This window comes from Panthera tigris, chromosome D4, assembly GCF_018350195.1.
Source record: "Panthera tigris isolate Pti1 chromosome D4, P.tigris_Pti1_mat1.1, whole genome shotgun sequence".
Lineage (NCBI taxonomy): Eukaryota > Metazoa > Chordata > Mammalia > Carnivora > Felidae > Panthera > Panthera tigris.
Genome location: NC_056672.1, coordinates 79,376,410 through 79,396,982, shown reverse-complemented (window position 1 = coordinate 79,396,982; position 20,573 = coordinate 79,376,410). Strand labels below are relative to the sequence as shown.

At 45.6% G+C, this 20,573-nt stretch overlaps 1 protein-coding gene across 1 annotated transcript; it reads right to left on the bottom strand.

The window, feature by feature from the left end:
- Nucleotides 1–304: 304 nt before the first annotated feature.
- On the bottom strand, nucleotides 305–17,014 carry LOC102961049 (protein CutA homolog). Its single transcript, XM_007094341.3, has 6 exons — nucleotides 16,946–17,014; nucleotides 12,897–13,045; nucleotides 5,985–6,044; nucleotides 3,753–3,798; nucleotides 3,456–3,505; nucleotides 305–644 (listed from the first exon to the last, which is right to left on the bottom strand). The coding sequence occupies exons 1-6, from the start codon at nucleotides 17,012–17,014 to the stop codon at nucleotides 542–544; spliced, it is 477 nt and encodes a 158-aa protein (XP_007094403.1). The 3' UTR covers nucleotides 305–541.
- Between the last annotated feature and the right edge of the window lie 3,559 nt (nucleotides 17,015–20,573).

Below are 20,573 nucleotides of genomic sequence, written 5' to 3'. Positions count from 1 at the left end.
TCCCACCATTCAGGAATAACAAATACCATCTTTAGTTACAAAAAATAACCCTGCTTGTCCCTGAAACCCCACCATTAGCAACTCATCCTTTTGCATAAAGTGCTTGCCAGCTCCCCTAGAAAGTGACATTCATCCCACACACCGGATGAACAGGTCACCAGGTCCATTCTTCCTGCATCCTGGGCACTCAAGGTAGGCCCAGCGACTGCAGGAGATAACAAACGTCACCCTCACTGCCATCTCCCCTGGGCCCTCCCCCCCCCCCCCCATATAACTGCCCTCACCCTCCCACCCCCTGGCCACCTTTAAGCATGAAGCACTCAGAATCCAGTTCCATTGCGTTGCATGGCCCGACCAACCCGGCCTCCTCCTCCAGCCTTGGGGGCCTTAGACCTTCACCTCCTCAAGATCCTCAGCTCTTCCGCGCTGACACACAGGCTCCAGAGATGCGAGGAGGCAGCTAGAGGCCCCCCCGCCTCCCCAGAGGGCGGCTGCCGCAGGCTAGAGGCAGCCGGCGGGACCTGCAACGAGCCGCCCCCGCTCAGTCCTCCCCCGTGCCCTCCTCCAGCCACTTTAGATAGCGCGCATCTCCTTGGTCCATGGGAAGACTGAAGACCTCTGGGATTTCAAAAGGATGCACCAACCTTTGGAAAGAAAGCAGAGCCCTGTGAGTGACTATGATGAGAATCAGCCTATGCAGTTAAACCCAAGCGGCCGGCCTCCTGTGAGGCTGCCATCTACCGCCATTCCACCTGCCCAGGCCCATAGGCCGCTGCTCCTGAGCCTGTTTCCCATTTGTCAACAAGGGATGAGGTGGGCCAGATGGCTCCCCCGGTCATGGGTTCCAATTCTAAGCCTGCCTCTTGTAGCTGTGTGACCGTGGACAAATCACTTCATTTCTCCACAGGCCCTAAAAAAAGGGTGTCAAAATAGTACCTATGTGACTGGGCTGCTGGGGAGTGAGACGAGGCACAGAAGGCACTTACCTGGCGTACCGATGGGCACTGCATGCGCTCATTACATGGCAGTTACTGTCTGTATCACTATCCCACGCTCATCGCTGTGCCTTCCCCAAACGACCCCCCATATCTCTGCATTGTCTTCTCAACCAAGAAAGTTCTCTGTTCGTCACTTACAAGCCCGTCTATCCTTCAAAGCCCAGCTCAACCACTGATCTTCTCCCAGGGATCTTCCTCGACCATCCAAACCCATAGGAAGCTCTTCTTTCTCTCCATTCCTTTCACCTGGCCCTCAGCACACAACGCAAGTTCTTTTCGCTTCTTAGACTGAAGAGATATGAGGCCTTGGGCCTCAGTCCCCCATCTGTCAAATGCGGGGAACAATCCCTGCTTCCTTTCCAATGAAGGAGGCACTGTAAAATTTTCATGAGACAGCATGCGTAGTAAATCACAACACATGCACGCGTGCCTAAACATTTGGAGTTGGGGTGATTTTATCCAGTGACCAAGGATAATGCATTTTCTTATTTCAGGGCACACATCAGTGTGTTTGTTTTCTGTTTTTGTTTTTTTTTTTTAAGATCTTATTGGGTTTATTCAATGATTCAAAAACCAGGCAGCATCCCCTCTAGCAAACAGAAAAGGAGCTCCCTCACGTATGTGTTTTTATTAGCAGACATACAGAACTCAGTGTGTGTATGAAGGCAGTGTTTGGACGCACAGAATAAGACCGTTTTAACACGTTAGTAGTAAGAGCTGCCGTGCCACCACCAAGAATCACTGATTTTTTTTTCCTTTGAGAGGAAGAGAGAGAGCACGCATGTGTTGGGGAGGGGCGGAGAGAGAGGGGGGACAGAGGATCCGAAGCTGTGCTGACAGCAGAGAGCCCGATGCAGGGCTGGAACTCACGAATCAGGAGACCGTGACCTAAGCTGAAGTCGGACGCTTAACTGAGATACCTGGGTGCCCCAAGCATCAATGATTTAAGCCAGTGCTTCTCGAGCTTTAATGTGCGTAGGAATCCCATGGGGATCTTGTTAAACTGTAGTTTGACTCCTTAGTTTGGGGTGAGAGTGAGGAGGCAGGCCTAGCAAGCTTCCAGGTGATGCCAATTACTCCCCAAACCATACCTGAACACCAATCTAGACCAGCAGTTTTCAGAGTGAGGCCCACTGACCCCTGGGGAATTCTAACACTCTGCCAGGTCCATGAGGCCAAAACTGTTTTCAGAAGAATACTAGTTTTCATTTTTTTAATGTTTATTTTGAGAGGGGGGGGGCGGAGAGAGGGAGACACAGAATCCCAAGCAGGCTCCAGGCTCAGAGCTGTCAGCACGGAGCGGGATGCAGGGCTCGAACCCACAAACCGCGAGATCATGACCTGAACCGAAGTCGGCTGGCTGCTTAACCGATGGAGCCACCCAGGCGCCCCGAAAAATACTAATTTTCTATTAATCTTCTTACTGTGTTGACCCCTGCACTGCTGGTGCAAAACAATGCCGAGTAAGACTGCTGGCACCTCAGCACGCGGCAAGGCAGTGGCACCACAGTGTATGAGCCTCAGGTGCTCTTCTCCACCGCACGCTCGGGCTTCAGAAAAGTCACGTTCACTTAAGAACATCCTCGATAAAACAGCGAAGATCACTATTGCTATTGCACTTCAGCCCTTGAGTCCCTGTCTCATTAATGACGAAATGGAAAGTGCACATTAAAGCACTTCTGCCGGATTCTGAAGTTCAATGTTGTCTTAAACCTGTCTGCCCATTGAAGCCACAAGCCAAACTAAACAAACTGCACTTTTTTTCATGGAACACCATTTTTAATTTCAAGCCTGAGTGACCATAATTTGTCTGTCATGTTTACAAATGCTGGTTACTGTGGTTTGAGCATTAGGCAGACGTTTTTCTCTAATGTGAACAAAGTGAGCCGATCACTCAAATGAAGACAACTGATACCATTTGTTGAGGAAAAATTCATGTTTTCAAGCAAAAATTAGAAGTTTGAAAGTTTGAGTTTATCATCATGAGCGTAAAAGTGTCCCAGTACTTAAGAGGGAGTATGTTTTCTGAGGAGACGCAGCCTTCTCAACAAGCTAGATGTTGCCAAAATATAAAATGATGCCATTTTTCTCACTTTGTTTCTTGGAAAATATGGTTACTTCCCATAAAAATGTATTACTTATGTTTATATAGAACAGTTGTATTGTTATTATTTTAAATGAACGAAAACATTTTTTTAATTTCGTAGTTTTACTTTCTAATGCAATAAACTTTAATATAACCTTAAGCTCCCCTGGGATCCGAAGACCAAAATCTTGAGAACTACTGTCTCCACTCACTCACTCTAGCCTCTCATTTTATAGCTGGAGAATCTGAGGGACAGGGACATGCCCAGGGTCATATGAGAGCTTGGTGACTAGGCTCTAGGTCTCTTGCTTTTCAAGCTCATTCACTTAGTTCCCAGGACGTCCCTGGCTGAAAAGACACACCAGCATTACCTGATATAGCTGAACAGCATGCGGACCTTGGAAGTCTTTGTCTTTATTAGCTGTGAAAGAAAAAAAAAATCCCTGCTTTAGGAAGGACCTTGGCCCCAGCCATGCAGCTACTCGTTCATTTGGCCATTTTGGAGACAGCATTCATCCAGGTCACCAGGCACCGTTGCATTTAAAGATTAACCCAGGGCACCTGATGTGAGGCAAGAACCTCAAGCAGTTGATCTTTGCTCATTTTTAATTGGAACCTTGGTCTCACTCTCCATCGAGGCCCCAACCCACCCCCCCATCCTCACTCACCAACCGGATTTCAGTGGCTTCTTCTATTTCTCCATTCCAAAAGTACCTGGAGAAGAGAACAAAACCAAATTATGATGCTCACAAGAAGAGCCCAGGAGATACCAAACCTGGCCCAGTTAGGTGGCTTACCAAGGTGGAGACTTTAAAATCCTTCCAACCCCACACAAAAATGTCTATAATTGGCCAAGTCCCCAGAGGTCATCGAGTCCAATCATTCTAATGCGTGCTTCTAGTAGCTGTCTGAACATTCTCTCTCTTGAAGAAGTCCATCGATCTACCTTACAGGCTTTCACCTGAGATGGTTTTCCTTCCGGTATGCCAACGTCTGCCACCCAGTTGTTTTCCCTAACTTCCACATGAAGAGCCACCTCAGGACAGCCCTACAGAAACTCCTGTTTTCTCTCCTCCAAATTGGGCATTTCCAGCTCTTTCTGTGCTCATCCTACAGTCATGACTTCCAGGCCCCTCCCATCCTTTGGACTGGTGCTACTTTTATTACTGACTCTTTAAGTGGAGAACCCACAAATGGAGAACTAAAAAAACACAGGAGGCTTCAGGGAAAAAGTGAGCTTTATAACATCTGGAAAGAAACAGGCCCAAAAGTTAAAAAAAAAAAAAGTCAATAACGATGTTGAGAAAAGAACACAAAAACCGCATCACTGGCAGGGAAAGAAATTTGGCCCGAGAATATCTACACTGACCCAGGGCAAGCCCAAGATGGATGACCTAGGCCATCGGCACTGTGGTGAAGGGATTGATTATAAAAAGGACGGACGTATGAAGGGAATGCTAGGCTGAAATGCTGTTCTAGTTCCCAAGCACTGGCTTTATATGAATCACTTACATAATTTTTTTAAAATTCAGTGAGCCAGGCCCAGCCCCCAGGGAGAATGACTGAGTAGCAGCTCCAGAATGGAGCTCAGGCCTCTAAAACACAGCCACATTTGGCTGTGCTGACAGCTCAGAGCTGGAGCCTGCTTCAGATTCTGTGCCTCCCTCTCTCTGTGTCCCTCCCCTGCTTGCACTCTGTCTCTTTCTCTCAAAAATAAATAAAGATAAAAAAAACATTTTTTTAAAAACCCACAGCCACACTTGGGAGCTACAGCTACAGACAGATGTGAGCCACTGAGGGGAGGGCGTTGCTGGAGGTGTGGAGGGGGCTTTCATAACACAGCACTTTCCTGCTCTGACCTTCAGAGTAGATACTATTTCTCTCTCTCTCCCCCTCCCCCACCAGGGGAGGAAGGAGATGAGAAACAGGCTGATCAGAGATTTCAAGGCATAAGACAAATCTTGCACAGCTGGTACTGGGATGCTGAGATATTTTGATAAGGGAAATGGTACAACCAGGATTAACTCCTGTGAGGGAGTTAACAAAATGAGAGGCAGACACTACAAAGAAGCAGCTTGTCACATAAGCTAACCTCTGAGTTTCCCACAGAATTCAAAAGGGACAGGAATTATTTTCCTTGATATCTTAATAGGCTTACTCAGGGATGGAATGTCCAGTCTGACTTCTTTTTTTTTTTTTTAATGTTTATTTATTTTAGAGAGAGAGAGAATGAGAATGAGCAGAGAGAGAGGAAGACACAGAATCCAAAAGAGGCTCCAGGCTCTGAGCTGTCAGCACAGAGCCTGACGTGGGGCTCAAACCCATAGGCTGTGAGATCATGACCTGAGCTGAAGTCAGACGCTTAACCTGACTGGGCCACTCAAGTACCCCCGGTCTGACTTCTTTGCTAATAACAAGCTAACTAATTTAAACAAAGAATGTTGGTTAAGCATCCAGCTCTTGACTTCAGCTCAGGTCATGATCTCATGGTTCATGGGTTTGAGCCCCGAGCTGGGGCAGTGCTGACAGTGTAGAGCCTGCTTGGGATTCTCACTCTTTCCCTGTCTCTGGCCCTCAGCCGCTCGTGTGTTCTCTGTCTCTCTCTCTCTCTCTCTCAAGATAAACTTAAAAAAAAAATTTAAACAAAGAATGTGCAAACAAGATTCATTGTTCCTAAACTATAATTTTTTTCCACCCTTCTGTTTACATGGCCTATTTTTGCTTTTATTGGTTGACATAAATCCACTAATTGATTTCCTCTGAATATAAATTAACAATGAACTGTTCACTAATCAAATGCCTTTGAGTTGTTCTTTGACAATTTCCCATTAGTTCGTTGTCCTTCCCACCAGCCAGGACCTGACCTCGCACTCCCACACTCTTCCACAGGCAAAACTCACAGTGAGGATGCCTTGGGCAGGATGTTCACAGAGGCAGCCAGCTTCTTATCCAGTATAGCCCTAAAGCAGACAGAGAGAGAGAGAGAGAGAGAGAGAAAGAGAGACCATCACCAAGGTAAGTACCCAGCATCTTAAGAAAAGGGACAAGGGACAGGAGTTCCTGGGAATTACCCAGGAAACCAGAGTTTACGTAGATAACCATTTAGAGGGCCCCTTCCTCCTCAAACCAATAACATTCCATAACCACCAGGCACAGAACTTCTAATGACAGTGCTATTTATAAGTCCTCCCCTGGGTGGGGAGGAAGGTAGAGAAATAGCTATGGGAAGGCAGTTTTAAGGACAGGCCCAGGGGAAGGGGAACAGATTAACACTGGACAGAGTACAAGACCTGGATTCTGTTCCTGACCCTGCAGTGGATGGTTGTGTGACTTTAACCACATTCTTTCATTCCAAGAATAAGTATTCGAGCATCTGTCCAAGACAGGCATGTCCCCCTGACTCAGGCTGCCTCTCCTGCTGTATAGTTACAGTAACAGGATAGGTTCAGTCAGCGGTTTCCAAACCTTTCAGTCAAGAACCCATTTTATTCTATCACCATCTTCTGCTTTTGTCTGATAGGTATCCGGCTGACACTGCTTCTGATCTGTAGATACCCACATGACCACACAGATCAGATACAACTCCTAATAAAAGCAAAAACCCATCATACTTCTTTTCACCTCTTAATTTATGTAAAGGTTTCTACCACGGGCCTCAAAGCACAATCATCACCTTTGCAGACCTGTAAGATTTTTTTTGTTTTTTGACAGATCATAGGTTGGAATCCCTGGTCTGATAGTCTGATTCCTGTGCAGAGCCCTGATGAACACAATCAAATGCACTTGAATTAGTACAAGTGTCACGGAAACAGGAGCACCGCCAAGTCATCAACGCAAAGAGGCATTCTCAGACATCAAAACCTCAAGCCCTCAAATCAGGCAGGCCTTGACAAACATTTCTCAGGTCTCAGGCAGCCAAGGGGGCCTGATCTATTCTCCGAAGTGCTTGGACCCTGAGCCCCGCTCACTGATACCTCCTGCCCTCAGCTGCTGCCAAGAGAACTGACCTACTTTCTCTTCCGTGAGTTCCGGGCTGAACGTGGCTCTATTTAAGGCTCCACATTTTGTGACAGTCCCTTGGAAAGTTCCAGAGATACATAAATCCCTGACTGCAAGGAGAGACACATGGCACAAATCTGTTTAAGCACCTGCTGCAAGGCTTGCTCACTCAATCGTCCGCTGAGAAAGTACATTTTATTGGTCCTGACGGTGGCAAGGAAACACAGGGGGTGAATTAAACCTTAAAAAAAAAAATAATTCCATTGTCTCATAGGCCCAGAAGGTGAGCTCCTCAGAGACTGTCACGGCAACCTGTCCATGGGTAAAAGACTAGAAACGTGGAGGGCTATGTTATTCAAAAAGCCCCTGTGGCCAAAAACCAAAACCAGAGAGTGTGAGAGCAAGAGAGAACATTAGCTGACTGATAACACACACACACCAAGACAAGCAGCGAGTCACAGGTGGCAGCTGAGGTCCTCACGCTCATCCGAGGACAGCAGAAGATAGAGACGCGTAGAGCCTCGAGAAACTGCCAAATTCACAGACTAGTGAATCACAAACCACATACGTGGTCTGGCTCTTGTGGCATTTTAAAAATTCTTGATTTTGTTACTAATATTTACTATCGGGATATTTCACACTCAAAAAGTAAGAGATTATCAGGGCATCTGGGTGGCTCATTCGGTTAAGCGTTCGACTTTGGCTCAGGTCATGATCTCATGGTTTCATGGGTTCGAGCCCTGCATCCGGCTCACTCTATCAGCACAGACCTGCTTCGGATCCTCTGTCCCCCTCTCACTTTGTCCCTCCCCTGCTGTGTGTGTATGCGTGTGCATTATCTCTCTCTCTCTCAAAAATAAACATCAAAAAAAAAAATAGATTATCTTGTTTCTCACCAGAAAGCGAGTCTTGTAACATCGGACATACTGTCCTCCAAGGTCACATTTACCTAGAGCTGAGCAGTGGCTATTCCCTCGAGGCGACATCCACTTCTCAGGTCCACACATTCCCACTGCCCTCCTTCCTCCCAGTGTGCAGAAGAGTCAGGGCTGCTACCTACCATCGCCGTCCCTCATCACACCCCAGCCCACTTTGCTCATTTAGGGGCCTGCTTGTGGGTATTTGTGTTTGCGCCCTGATCTGATCCACTTCCCTCTTATCTACAGGAGGTCGAAGCCCAGAGAAGACGACTCGTGTAAGGCCGTACGTGGAGTGGGAAGCAGAGAGGACACTAGAATCCAGGTCTCCCAGTTCAACATTCAGGATTTATACTCCGGCCCCAACAAGAGATGTTTCTAGATCATTTTTCTAGCTAAGAACGTGTCTGTCAATGAAGAGATCTAAGAACACTGCCAAGAACCAGAACTGAACTGACCCCGAACTGAGAGGCAGCAGACTAAACTTTAAAGAACGCTAAAGAAGAAAGACCACCACACCAACTGAAGCTGAGAGACGCGGTCTCGCTGTTGGTTCTGTAGCTCAGGCTGGGCTTCCTGCCTGCTCCTGGTGACGGGCCCTCCCCATCACGTACCATCTACTTCTACAAAGCCTGGAAACTACACCTGCCTGCCTCTTTTCTATCCAAACCACTAATAAAAAATGCCAAACAAAACAGGTTGAGTGAGAGCTCCACGGCCACATCCCTAAAGGCTCCACTTGAGACTTCCAGTCCGACCGGACAGACTAGACAGATACTCCATCCTCCCCTTTGACACCAAAGCCTAGAAGCAACAGGAAATACCTGTCGCTCAGCCACGCCAGCACACGGTAAGAACGCACTGCGTACCAACGACTGTGGGGAAGCCCCAAAGAAGAAAGGGCAGTCCTGAGACACGAATGGGAGCATGCAGGGGAGCTGCCACAGGAGACGAGAGCAACAGTCCCCGTCTGAAGGGGACGGGAACCAGAGCAGGCAGGAACACGGAGGCAACCACCAAGGTGGGTAGCTGGGACGCCACAGCAGAGGCGGACCCCCAAAATCTCCCAGGGCCCAGGCAGCAGTAATGGAGTGTCTGTCCCCAGGCAGGAGCGGAAAGTGTGCCAGAAGACCAGCCAGTAGGACACCCCGGCCAGGTGAACGTCCCCCCAGTGCACACTCACACTGGAGACAGTGCTGCGTGTCTTTGCAGCCATTCTGCACTTCCCCACAAGCACGACTAAAAAGATGAGAGAGGTCACAATTAATCACAAGGTAATTGAGGAAGGTCAGTAACCAAGAGAGACAAAAACTCAACAAACAGAAGAATTTACACAAGAGAACCAGTTAATAGGACATTCAAAACCAAGATTTTAAAATAAGTAGAACTGTGTACACTTGAAAGTTGCTGAGAGCAAATCTTCAAAGTTTTCACCACACACACCCACACGCAAGAGAACTAGGGAAGGTAATGAATGTGCTAACTAACCTTACTGGGGTAATTGTTTAGTGTTATATATTTACATTAAGTATCACGTGGTCCTTAAATTTAAACAATGTTGTGTATGTCAATTGTATGTCAAGAAGGCTGAAAAAAATTAAACATAAATTAAGTATAATTAATATCCATAAAAGACAAAGCAAGGTTACTGCATCCATAAAATATGATCAGGCAATTATGAAAGAAGAGCAGTTGGTTAAACTATTAAAAAAAAACTCTATGGGAATGCAAGCTGGTGCAGCCACTCTGGAAAACAGATGGAGGTTCCTCAAAAAACTAAAAATAGAAATACCCTACGACCCAGCAATTGCACTACTAGGTATTTATCCAACGGACACAGGGATGCTGTTTCGAAGGGGCACATGCGCCCCAATGTTTATAGCAGCACTATCAACGATAGCCAAGTATGGAAAGCGCCCAAATGTCCATCGATGGATGAATGTATAAAGAAGATGTGGTATATACATACAATGAAGCATTACTCGGCGATCAAAAAGAATGAAATGTTGCCATTTGCAACTACGTGGATGGAACTGGAGGGTATTATGCAAAGTGAAATTAATCAAAGACAAAAATCATATGACTTCACTCATATGATGACTTTAATAGACAAAACAGATGAACATAAGAGAGGGGAAACAAAAATGTCCTCCTCAGGGAAGGGGACAAAACATAGGAGACTCATAAATTGGAGAACAAACAGAGGGTTACTGGAGGGGTTGTGGGAGGGGGGATGGGCTAAATGGGCAAGGGACATTAAGGAATCTACTCCTGAAATCACTGTTGCACTATATGCTAACTAATTTGGATATAAATTTTAAAAAATTTTAAAAAAACTGTAAATGTTTAAACAAAATAATCAATAGAAGGGCTGAATAGCAAAACAGCTGAAAAACAAATAAGAGAGAACACTACTCCAAAATTCTCCTAGTACATAGAATAAAGAAACAGAAAAATATAAAAGTTCAGTCAGAGAGAGCAAATTCAACATGTACCTAACTAGGAGTTATAGGAAAAGGACAGAGAAAGAATAAAAAGAGAATATTTACCAAACCAACAGTTGAACATTAAGATAGAAACTCCTAATTAAAAAAAAAGAGGGATACCTGGGTGGCTCAGTCGGTTGAGCATCTGACCCTTGATTTCAGCTCAGGTCATGATCCCAGGGTCGTGGGACTGAGCCCTGTGTCAGGCTCCATGCTGAGCATGGAGCTGCTTGAGATTCTCTCTCTGTCTCTGTCTCTCTCTCTCTCTCTCTCTCTCGGTCTGTCTCTCTCCCTCCCTCCCTCCCTCCCTCCGCTCCTCTCTCCTGATCACACGCTCTCTCTCTAGAGTAAAATTTTAAAAAGACAGAAACTCCATGGGGCGCCTAGGTGGCTCAGTCAGTTGGGCGTCCGACTTTGGCTCAGGTCATGATCTCGCAGTTTGTGAGTTCGAGCCCCGCGTCGGGTTCTGTGCTGACAGCTCAGAGCCTGGAGACTGCTTTGGATTCTGTCTCCCTCTCTCTCTGCCCCTCCCCTGCTCATGCTCTGTCTCTGTCTCAAAAATAAATAAAACATTTAAAAAAATTTTTTTAAAAACATAGAAACTCCTGGGGCGCCTGGGTGGCTCAGTCGGTTAAGCGGCCGACTTTGGCTCAGGTCATGATTTCACGGTCCATGAGTTCGAGCCCCGAGTCGGGCTCTGTGCTGACAGCTCAGAGCCTGGAGCCTGCTTCAGATTCTGTGTCTCCCTCTCTCTGACCCTCCCCCGTTCATGCTCTGTCTCTCTCTGTCTCAAAAATAAATAAACGTTAAAACAGCTTCTCTTTAAAAAAAATAAAACATAGAAACTCCTAAAAACTATCAGAGAGAAAAAGTATTATCTACAAAGGAACGAGACCCCAATAAACACCTGACTTCTCATCAGAACCCCGGAGGCAAGAAGGCAATAGAGACCCCTCCCCAAGCTGACACTGATACATTTACTGAGCTGGCCTTCCAACTAGTTAGGACCCAGGTATTAGAATCCTTTTCCTCCCAACACCCCACCTCACAGATGTCAGCTGATAGTTCTCTGACAGGACCCAGACTGGCTGATCCAGGGGTCGAGACAGTTTAGCACAGACCCTGGGCATACCAGAAGCATCAGAAAGGATTTCAGTTTCTAGCTGCTAAATATTATGGTTGTATTTCTGGAGTAATCACAGGTTCTTTTAGACAAGTGCTATTCTCAGGGCACCTGGGTGGCTCAGTTGGTTGAGCATCCAACTTTGGCTCAGGTCATGATCTCACAGTTCCTGAGCTGGAGCCCCGCAATGGGCTCTCTGCTGTCAGCACAGAGCCTGTTCCAGATCCTCTGTCTCTTCTCTCTCTCTGCCCTGCCCCCACTGTCTCTCTCTCTCTCTCTCAAAAACAAATATTAAAAAAAAAAAGAAAAACTTTAGACAAGGCTATTCTCCAAAGGTAACATTAATGAAGGAAAAATAGACATTCTAGTTGGGGGAAAGAGAATTGAATAAATTGCAAGGTTAATCTGTGACCAACAATTTGGGGGGCTTTGTGTCCCCAAAGACCAGATTCAACATTTTAAAAGACTGTAACTTAGTCTATCATCAGACTTCAAGAATGCTGAGCTACAAAGTAAAAAGCCAAATTCATTACCCTCTAGACCCACTAACCCTCTTCAAAGCTGTAGCTATAAAAAAAGAGTGCGGGGGGTGGGGGGATTCATAGCCAACAAACATTTAATGAGTACCTATTACATCCAAGTTAGTGGGGTAAGAATTGCACATATTTCCTCGCCTTTAATCCTCACGACAGCCCTGTGAGGTAAGTGGCATGATGTTACGTTATACTGAGAAATCTAACGCTTTGAGAAAGAAAACAACTTGCCCAAGATCACACAGTTAGCTAAGTGGCACAGCCAACATTCAAATCCTGAACGTTTGATTCTAAGTCCAGTGCTCTTCGCACCACACCATAGCTGCTTTTAGAAAATTGCCAAGTATTTGAACAGCCTCCTCGCCCTCACTTGTCGTGGTGAGCACCTCTGGTACTAAGCTAGGAGAATATCTCCAAGAAGACAGCGGAGTCAAGAATTATAAGACAAAAATTCTCAACCTGCAAAGTCCCCCCATCCTCTGACTTTAACACCCTGGGCAAGCCACCTGACTCTCTACACCTCATATCCCTTAAATGCCCCCATGTGCCACTCAACATTTTCAGGCCCAGGAGCAGGATCCATGGTGGGGGGGGGGTCATTCAGCCATGGTCCTCTTATCACCCCAAGCTGACAGCTGCGTAGTGGACACACAGGGTTGTCAGAAGCAAGAGAGGGAGCCCAAAGTGGCCACCGTGGAGCATCCCGGTAGCTCCCCCAGCCTCCTGGGGCAACACCCGAGCCTCTTCACGAGACCTGGCAATATCTCTGGCAATCTGCTCGTTGGGACAGTTGACAAAGACGATGGAGTAAGTGCCGGATACGTAGCTGCCGGTGATAGCTGAATGGAGCTGCAGGCTAAGGGTCCTGAGCACTGGATAGGACAGGAAAGAAGCTGCCAGGATCTACATGGTGGGGAAAGAAAAACACAGGTCAGCAGTGACATGACCACTTCGCTATCTGCCGGCTCAAGCAAATTGGAACCAAGGCTAAGCATCATTTTCTCATCCCCATTCCCCATCCACAAAATAATTCCTGGTATCTGTATGGAGCTCTGGTGCTTAAACAAAGTTTTCATGCCTAAATATTTTCCTATTTTCATGCCTAAATATTTCATGCCTAAAAATTTGCATTTTGCAGGTGATAAAAAAAATGATAAAGAAATCAAGATCATGTAGCTTTTTTTTTTTAACGTTTATTTACTTTTGAGACAGACAGAGACAGAGCATGAATGGGGGAGGGTCAGAATCCGAAGCAGGCTCCAGGCTCTGAGCTGTCTGCACAGAGCCCGACGCAGGGCTCGAACTCACGGACCGCGAGATCATGCCCTGAGCTGAAGTCGGCCGCTTAACCGACTGAGCCACCCAGGTGCCCCTCACGTAGCTTTTTTAACTGGTGAAGCCAGGATTAGGAATCAAGTCTGGATGAGCAGAAACCCATTCTTACTGACAGAGCTACTACTGGAGGTAAAGCCAACTGGCAACCACTGAACTGCTATCATCCCATGGGGATTATTAGTAATGATAAGCTCTTACATCTGTTGATGTTTAGGGAGTTAATTTCACCTCCATTCATTTGTATATGTGCAGGCACTGTGGGTAGTCCAGTGGAAAAGGTAGCCTAATTCAAAGTAATGTGACCTGTGTTACTGTAACTGAGAGGTGGTGGGACCTGGAGGAAGGCTGTACCTGAGGGAGCAGAAAAGCCTTTGAAGAGAAGGCACCGTCTAAGCTGGATCTGAAGCAATAAGTAGGTTTACAAGAGGAAAGGGAGGTACTCTTAGCAAATGACAGCATATACAAAGTCGAGAGGTATTTAGGGACAGATATCTAGTTTGCAGGTATGAGATCAGGAGGAAGAAAGACCGGCAAGACTTACAAAGACAAGGGTCAGACAGAGGAGTCTGGGGTTTACACTCATGTGACAGGGTGCTTTCGTAGGTTTTTAGGCAGGAGAGTAATAAACACGGTCAAGCTGAGTAAAGTAACAGGAGAGGAGGGACCAGAAGGCAGTCTATTTAAAAGGCCACTACAGTGTTCTAGGAAACAGACTTTAACAACTTGAGCAAAGAAGATGGCAGTGACAATGTGAGAGCAAAAGACACTCAAGACTGAATTATCCTCACTATTTTAATGATAAAGTTTAAAATAAGACGAACTGGAAATAACTGATGAACAGTCTCCATTCCAGGGCTCTCTGCTTGGGGGATACCATAGAGCCATTAAGAGGATGGAGGCAACTTGGAGGGGCCACAGTGTGACTCAGGCAAGGCTGAACAGGAACGCGCTTCTCCTGCCTCCCAGCCCAGGGCTCAGGCCTCACTCAAACAAGCCTCTGTTCTCCCACTCTCCTTCCACATTATTGCCTGGGGCCTGGCTCCTACTTCTTGGCAGGGCCTGAGCAGCGTTTTTATGTTCTGAGCTCCAGTTTGACTAGAGGCCTGTCTGGGTTGGGTTTCTCATTCCCTCCTACCACCTCCACCGACACCTCCAATTCAAAATACCAGTCCTCTGAACTAAACCAGTGACCGTGCAAGAACAAAAGAACCAGGCGGTGCAATGAAGCTTTTATTGCATGTGTGCGTTTTTTAATGACAACCCAATTAGAGTATAAGAAAAAAATTAAAGCACTAGAAAGCAGGATTTAAATCCTATTGCCAGTACTGCTAACTGCCTGTGGCCTTCCACAGGTTACTTCCTCTCCCTTCTATAAATGTTATCTAGAATATGGAGATCCTGACACTTGTGCTGCCTACTTCAGAGTTGTCATGGGTTCAAACCAGCTAGAGAGACTACTTTGTAATCACGAGTTCAATCGAGGAAGGGAACGTGCTTTGCTCATCACTGTATCCCCAGAAAAGTTGATGGCCACAGCAGGTTAATATTTGTAAACTAGTGAATTAATATACCAGTAATGTGTGGTTATTAAGGCTGAATACCCTTGTGAAGTAGAAAGGGCTCTGGAGTCACCCACTGCTGCTTTGAGCAGCGAACTGAACATACTAGAACATGCAAGGTGTCAACTACATGACTCTCAAGTGGCTTCCAGGGCAGACTGTAAACAAAAGGGGCAGTGGGCTATCCCCCCAATCAAAAGAGCCACTCCTGGGGAAGATGTGGGACATTTCAGCCAGCAGGTATCAGCGGAAAACAGAGCTAACAGGATTAACTACAAATTCCCCTAAAACGTGTTGGAAACTCTCATACGAACTCACAATCAAAATGCTAAGAGTAAGAGGTAAGTGGGCCCTCAGCTATTACCTAAGATAACCTTTCATTTACCAAACAAGGTAACTGAGACAGAACATACAGGAACTCTGTGATAGAACCAAGATTTGAAACCAAGGCTCTTCCTCCCACTGTGGACTCTTTGAACTGCAATGACCAGGAATTGGTCTAGTGGGGTCATGTCAGCTTCACATACTCCAGTGGTTCTCAACTAGGGGCAACTCCCCCCCGCCCAGGGGACATCTGACAATGTCTGTAGACAATTTTGACTGTCATAACTGGGAAGGAGATGATATGGCATCTAGTAGGTAGAGGCCAGGATTGCTGCTAACATCCTCTTGTTCCATTGATCACAGTGAAATACAGACAGTTGTCTGCACAAGTCTCCCCCATTGGGCATGAGCTCCTTAGTCCCATTCATTTCTATGTTCCCAGCACTTTACAAACCTTGACAGGGAGTACAGATTTGAGAAATGTTTGTGGACCTACCAAAAACGTGTCAGAAGCATGAAAAGTCAGTTTGGAACCAAGGGTGGACCACAATATATTACAAAGTGGCATTCTATGAAAGTAAGATTGATGGGCAATACACACATCACAGAATTCCCTAATAAAAACATTATAACGGAAAAAGATCTACTATAATTTTTAAAGTCTTTATAACATTTTCATACTTACCTTTTACTATACACTTTTTCTAACTTTACATTTGTTTAAAATATGAACCTTTCAGTTCATATTTCATTCTGCCTTTTTCCTTTTTTGTCCTGGAATATTCACACAGCTTTTAAGAGGTTATGATTGACTTTAAAATCAGTGTTAAGACAGAAGAGAAGAGGCCTCAGAAACCACCTAGTGGTTCTAACCTTGTAATCGACCTAGTTTTAAGGAATCTAAGATACTCTGGAGTTGAGTGCTACATTGTGTTTATCTATATACACTTTCCTTGGGTGCAGAGCCAGAACTTTCTCACAAACACACAAATCAAAAAAATCTACAGTCCTAAAAAGGTTAAGAGCCACTGATTTGTGCCAATATTTCAGAAGGGGTATGGAAGAGCCAGAGAGGGGAAGAAATCACCCAAAAGGGAAGTAGCAAGGCTTCTGATCCTCTCCTACAGTTCTTTCCACCTCCCGCTCAAACACCACCACCAGCAGTACTCTGTAGGCACTTCCAACCTCAACATTTTACGATATTTCATAGATGAGAAAACAAAACTCTTCCCCAAATGCAGAAAAACAAGATGGTAACTGCAAGAGAAAGAGGCAAAGAACCTACCCTGTGACCCTCACAGGAGAACTCACCAGCGACACCCCTTCACCTCCCGGACAACTCTCGCCATGAAACACAGCCCAGGCACTCGTCCTCACAAGGTGGGGAGTGAAGGGTTGCTGGAAATCTTCAGAACCATGCTACAATCTCCAGAACCCGGGCAGTGTCTCCAGGGATCTTCCTACCTGCCTGGTCCCAGCTCAAAATCCCAGGAGCAGAAAACAGAAATGCAGTTTCTTCCCTCAATCCCCAGGTTGGGGGTTTAGGGGTGAGAGAGTTCATGGAGTCGTAGCATGGGGCACTCACCAGGAGGCATATAAGGACAGAGGGCCGCAGGTAGCCTGGCAGAGGACACCGGGAGCCCAGCCTGTCCATGGCGTCGCTGGTAATTTAGTAGCACCGTAGCGAACTGTGGCCTCAGGCTGAGTTGCAAGCTGATGGGCGGGCACTGAGGGCCTAAAATGCCCTATCCCCTCACCACCTGCTGCCTGCCTCACTGCTCAGCCAGGCCCCAGCCAGGCTGGCCAGAAGGAGATAGTGAGGGGGCAGGGAAAGAGGGAGTAATTATTCTCACTAGGCGATTCTCTTCCTAGAAACAAAAGGCCCACGCACCAAATGCAGACCTATAACTCTTACAAAAATAAAAATAATAATTTTCCCTCCCCGTTGTAACAACAAAAAATGATAAAAATCCCCACATCACATGTACAGATAAAAAGATGGAAGTTTCTTAGATCTATAAAACTTTCAGAAACCATGGCACACAAACACGAATACACCTACACAAACCTCTTCCACTTTATAGGGGCCTATCCTGCCAAAAATAACCAGTGAAGCACACGCACACAGGCGTGCGCGCACACACACACAGCTGCCTTCCTATCCCTCACAGCACCTCCTCCTCCCAAGAGCTCCCTTCTAACTCTCCCTGGCTTAAAATACATTTGTTCCCAGCTGCTCTTCTGGGAAGTCCTGTGAACTTCATCTTTCCAGGCCAGATGATCCATGCAGCTTTTTCCAGGGTTGATCCCACTGCCCTCTATTTCCCTAAGGCACTTTGTACACACTTCTGTGGCAGCATTTTATATCAACCCTGGGGAGCTGCAAACAAATAAGAAAAGCAGCAAGCTAATGACTGACTGCTGCCCTTTGAGAACGCAGTTCTCGAAGTTCTCTCCATTGCCAGGGTTTGCAACTTTTAAATCCAGCTTTTTAATGTGAAAATATCTTAATTTTTAAATGAGATTTCTGGGGCAGGGGAAGGAGCTGACTACACAAGGATACAAGTAAACTTAAAGTGAAGGGAACTGTTCTGTATCTTGATTGTGGTAGTGGTTACACAAGTGTTAAAAAAAAAATTCAACAACTACACAGTTATATTGGTGAATTCTATTGTATGTAAACAGTCCCTTAAACAAAGAGCCAGGGAAATGCTGGAAACCAATTCAAAATTGTTTTACACTGGGTAGACCAAACAACTCATCTGTTAGCCAATGGATCGCAGGCTGCCGGTTCACAGCCTTTGTGTTTAATTATCTGCTTACTATCTCATTCCTTGGGACTATAACTTCTTAAAAACCCATACTTCCTAGCAGCGTCTGACAAAGTGGTTAATAAATCAGTTGTAGCCCTAGTCTTATCATTTACATGTTTAGCTGTGAAGACTCGTGCAAATTACATGGCCTCTCTGAGCTTTGGTGGACTTTTTGGTAAAGGAAGGGCTAATACCTCCTTCACAGGTCTAAAGTGAGGATTAATAAAGACAATTAATGTGAGAGTGTTGTAGAAAATCTAAGAGCATGTCAGCTTTTCAAAAGCAAGTAGTCTCATACTTACTAATATGGTTAACTCAGAAAATTTCGGGGCGCCTGGGTGGCTCAGTAGGTGAAGTGTCCAAACTTTGGCTCAGGTCATGGTATCTCATGGCTTGTGGGTTCGAGCCCCACGTTGGGCTCTGTGCCAAGAGCTGAGAGCCCGGAGTCTGCTTCTGATTCTGTGTCTCCCTCTCTCTCTACCCCTCCCCTGCTCTCACTCTCTCAAAAATAAGTAAATGTTAAAAGAAAAAAAAAATCTCCACCTGTGTTTGAAGAACTTAGCATCTGTGGAAAAACCGGGCTAGAGAAAAAAAAGCTGAGCGGTCCTAAGAAAACCGTTATATCCAAAGTCCAGAAAAATAAATCAAGACTGTGATCTTTTATACCTATTACATTAATAAGAAATGTAGCCACTGTTAATGACCATTTACCTTAGATCCTGAGATGGCTTCCTGAGATCATGTCCCCAAGTTTAGCACGGGACCCCAAATAGCTTATGCTCAATAAATGTTTGTGGAATGACAAAACAATATAGATGTGTGGCTGATGGTAAGCATGGTCATGATGAAAGTGATGTTGGAACAAGACGGGAAGAATGGCAAGAGATGAATCATCATTTGGAAGAAAACGCGTCTGGATTCACTTCTTCAACTCAGGCACTTCTACTCTCTCCAGATTCAATTCTAAGGTTAGATTCCAAAAATCCAATTTTGCATTTATGGCTTCGGCAGAGTCTTCAGATACAGTAAGTCTCAGCGCCAATGCCTGAGGGTCCAGGATCTTCTTCTGGAGGCTTCTTATCCTCTTTCTCTGTCTCTACCTTCTCCTTTTGGGATTCAGATTCAGACTCCCCTTCAGACTCAGATTTTGTATCCATCTTCTACACCCACACTACTTCCTCTTTGTGTCTTCTTTGTTCAACTCCTTTGCTTTATTTTGAAGGTTCTTTTGCACCTCTTCACAGGTATATAACAATTTATTGAAGTCTTTTTTAAAGGCCAAACTTCGATACGGGAAAGGATCCCTATCCTTTGCAGCATCAATGAGGTCTGAGGCCTGGCATAAGAAAGCATTCAGTTTCCTTAGATTCATCTTTACCTCTAGTTCCAGGGTCTTGTCTTCTTCCATATTTATTGATACAGACTCTCTTTCAGTTATGAACAAAGCTTGAAACTTGAGCACCTCATTAATTTCCCCCTGTTCGATATCAACGAATTTAAAGTCCATCCGTGTTGCAGACTCCATGATTTTTGCAACTTCTTCATTAGCTCTAGGGAAACATGCATAATCATTCACAACATCATCCAAAAGTTTCCACCAGGCTTTATTAAGAGCAGCTGGTCTTATATCATCCATTGACTCTTTTATCACTACCAAAGCATCAGCAACGTTGTACTGTTGCCATGTTCCTCTCAAAGTAAGACAAGGGTTTTTTTCAATACAGTCAACAAAGTGGTCAAACATACGCTTGGTGTAATACCTCCTGAATGCTTCAATTATACCCTGATCCAAGGGCTGAAGACAGCTAGTGCCTTCCAGGGGGAGAAACACAGTATCAACATTAAGATGAGCAACCAAAAATGAGTCTGGGCGACTGGGACCTCTGTCCAAAATTAGCAACACTCTGAACTCAAGATTTTTTTTCTATTAAATAACTCCCAGCCTGATGAATCAAACAATTATGAAACCGATCCAAAAAGGGGGCAGCAGTTTGGGGTGTGAACTCCAGAATACAGGAAGGCGGTTTTTATCTTTTTCCAAAAGACATGTGGGATTAGGGTCTTTACAAAGCAGCAATGGTTTTATCATTTGGTCACTGGCGGCACTGGCACCAAAAAATGAGGGAAATCCTGTCCTTAGCTTCCTCTAAGCTTTCCGGATTTTGGTCTCTTTCCCTAAAAGTACGTGGAGGCATGCACTGCCAAAACTGGCTCATCTCCTCGGCATCGAAGACCCGTTGAGGCACATAGCTCTGATCAGCCTCTGGAGTTGTTTGGACATACTTGGATGCCGACTGGGCAGTCAGCGCTTCTTCCCCTCCCATCGACCTCGAATTTCGCAGACTGTGGCGATTTCTAAACTTCTCAAACCATCCCTTGCTCCCATGAAACTTATCCGGG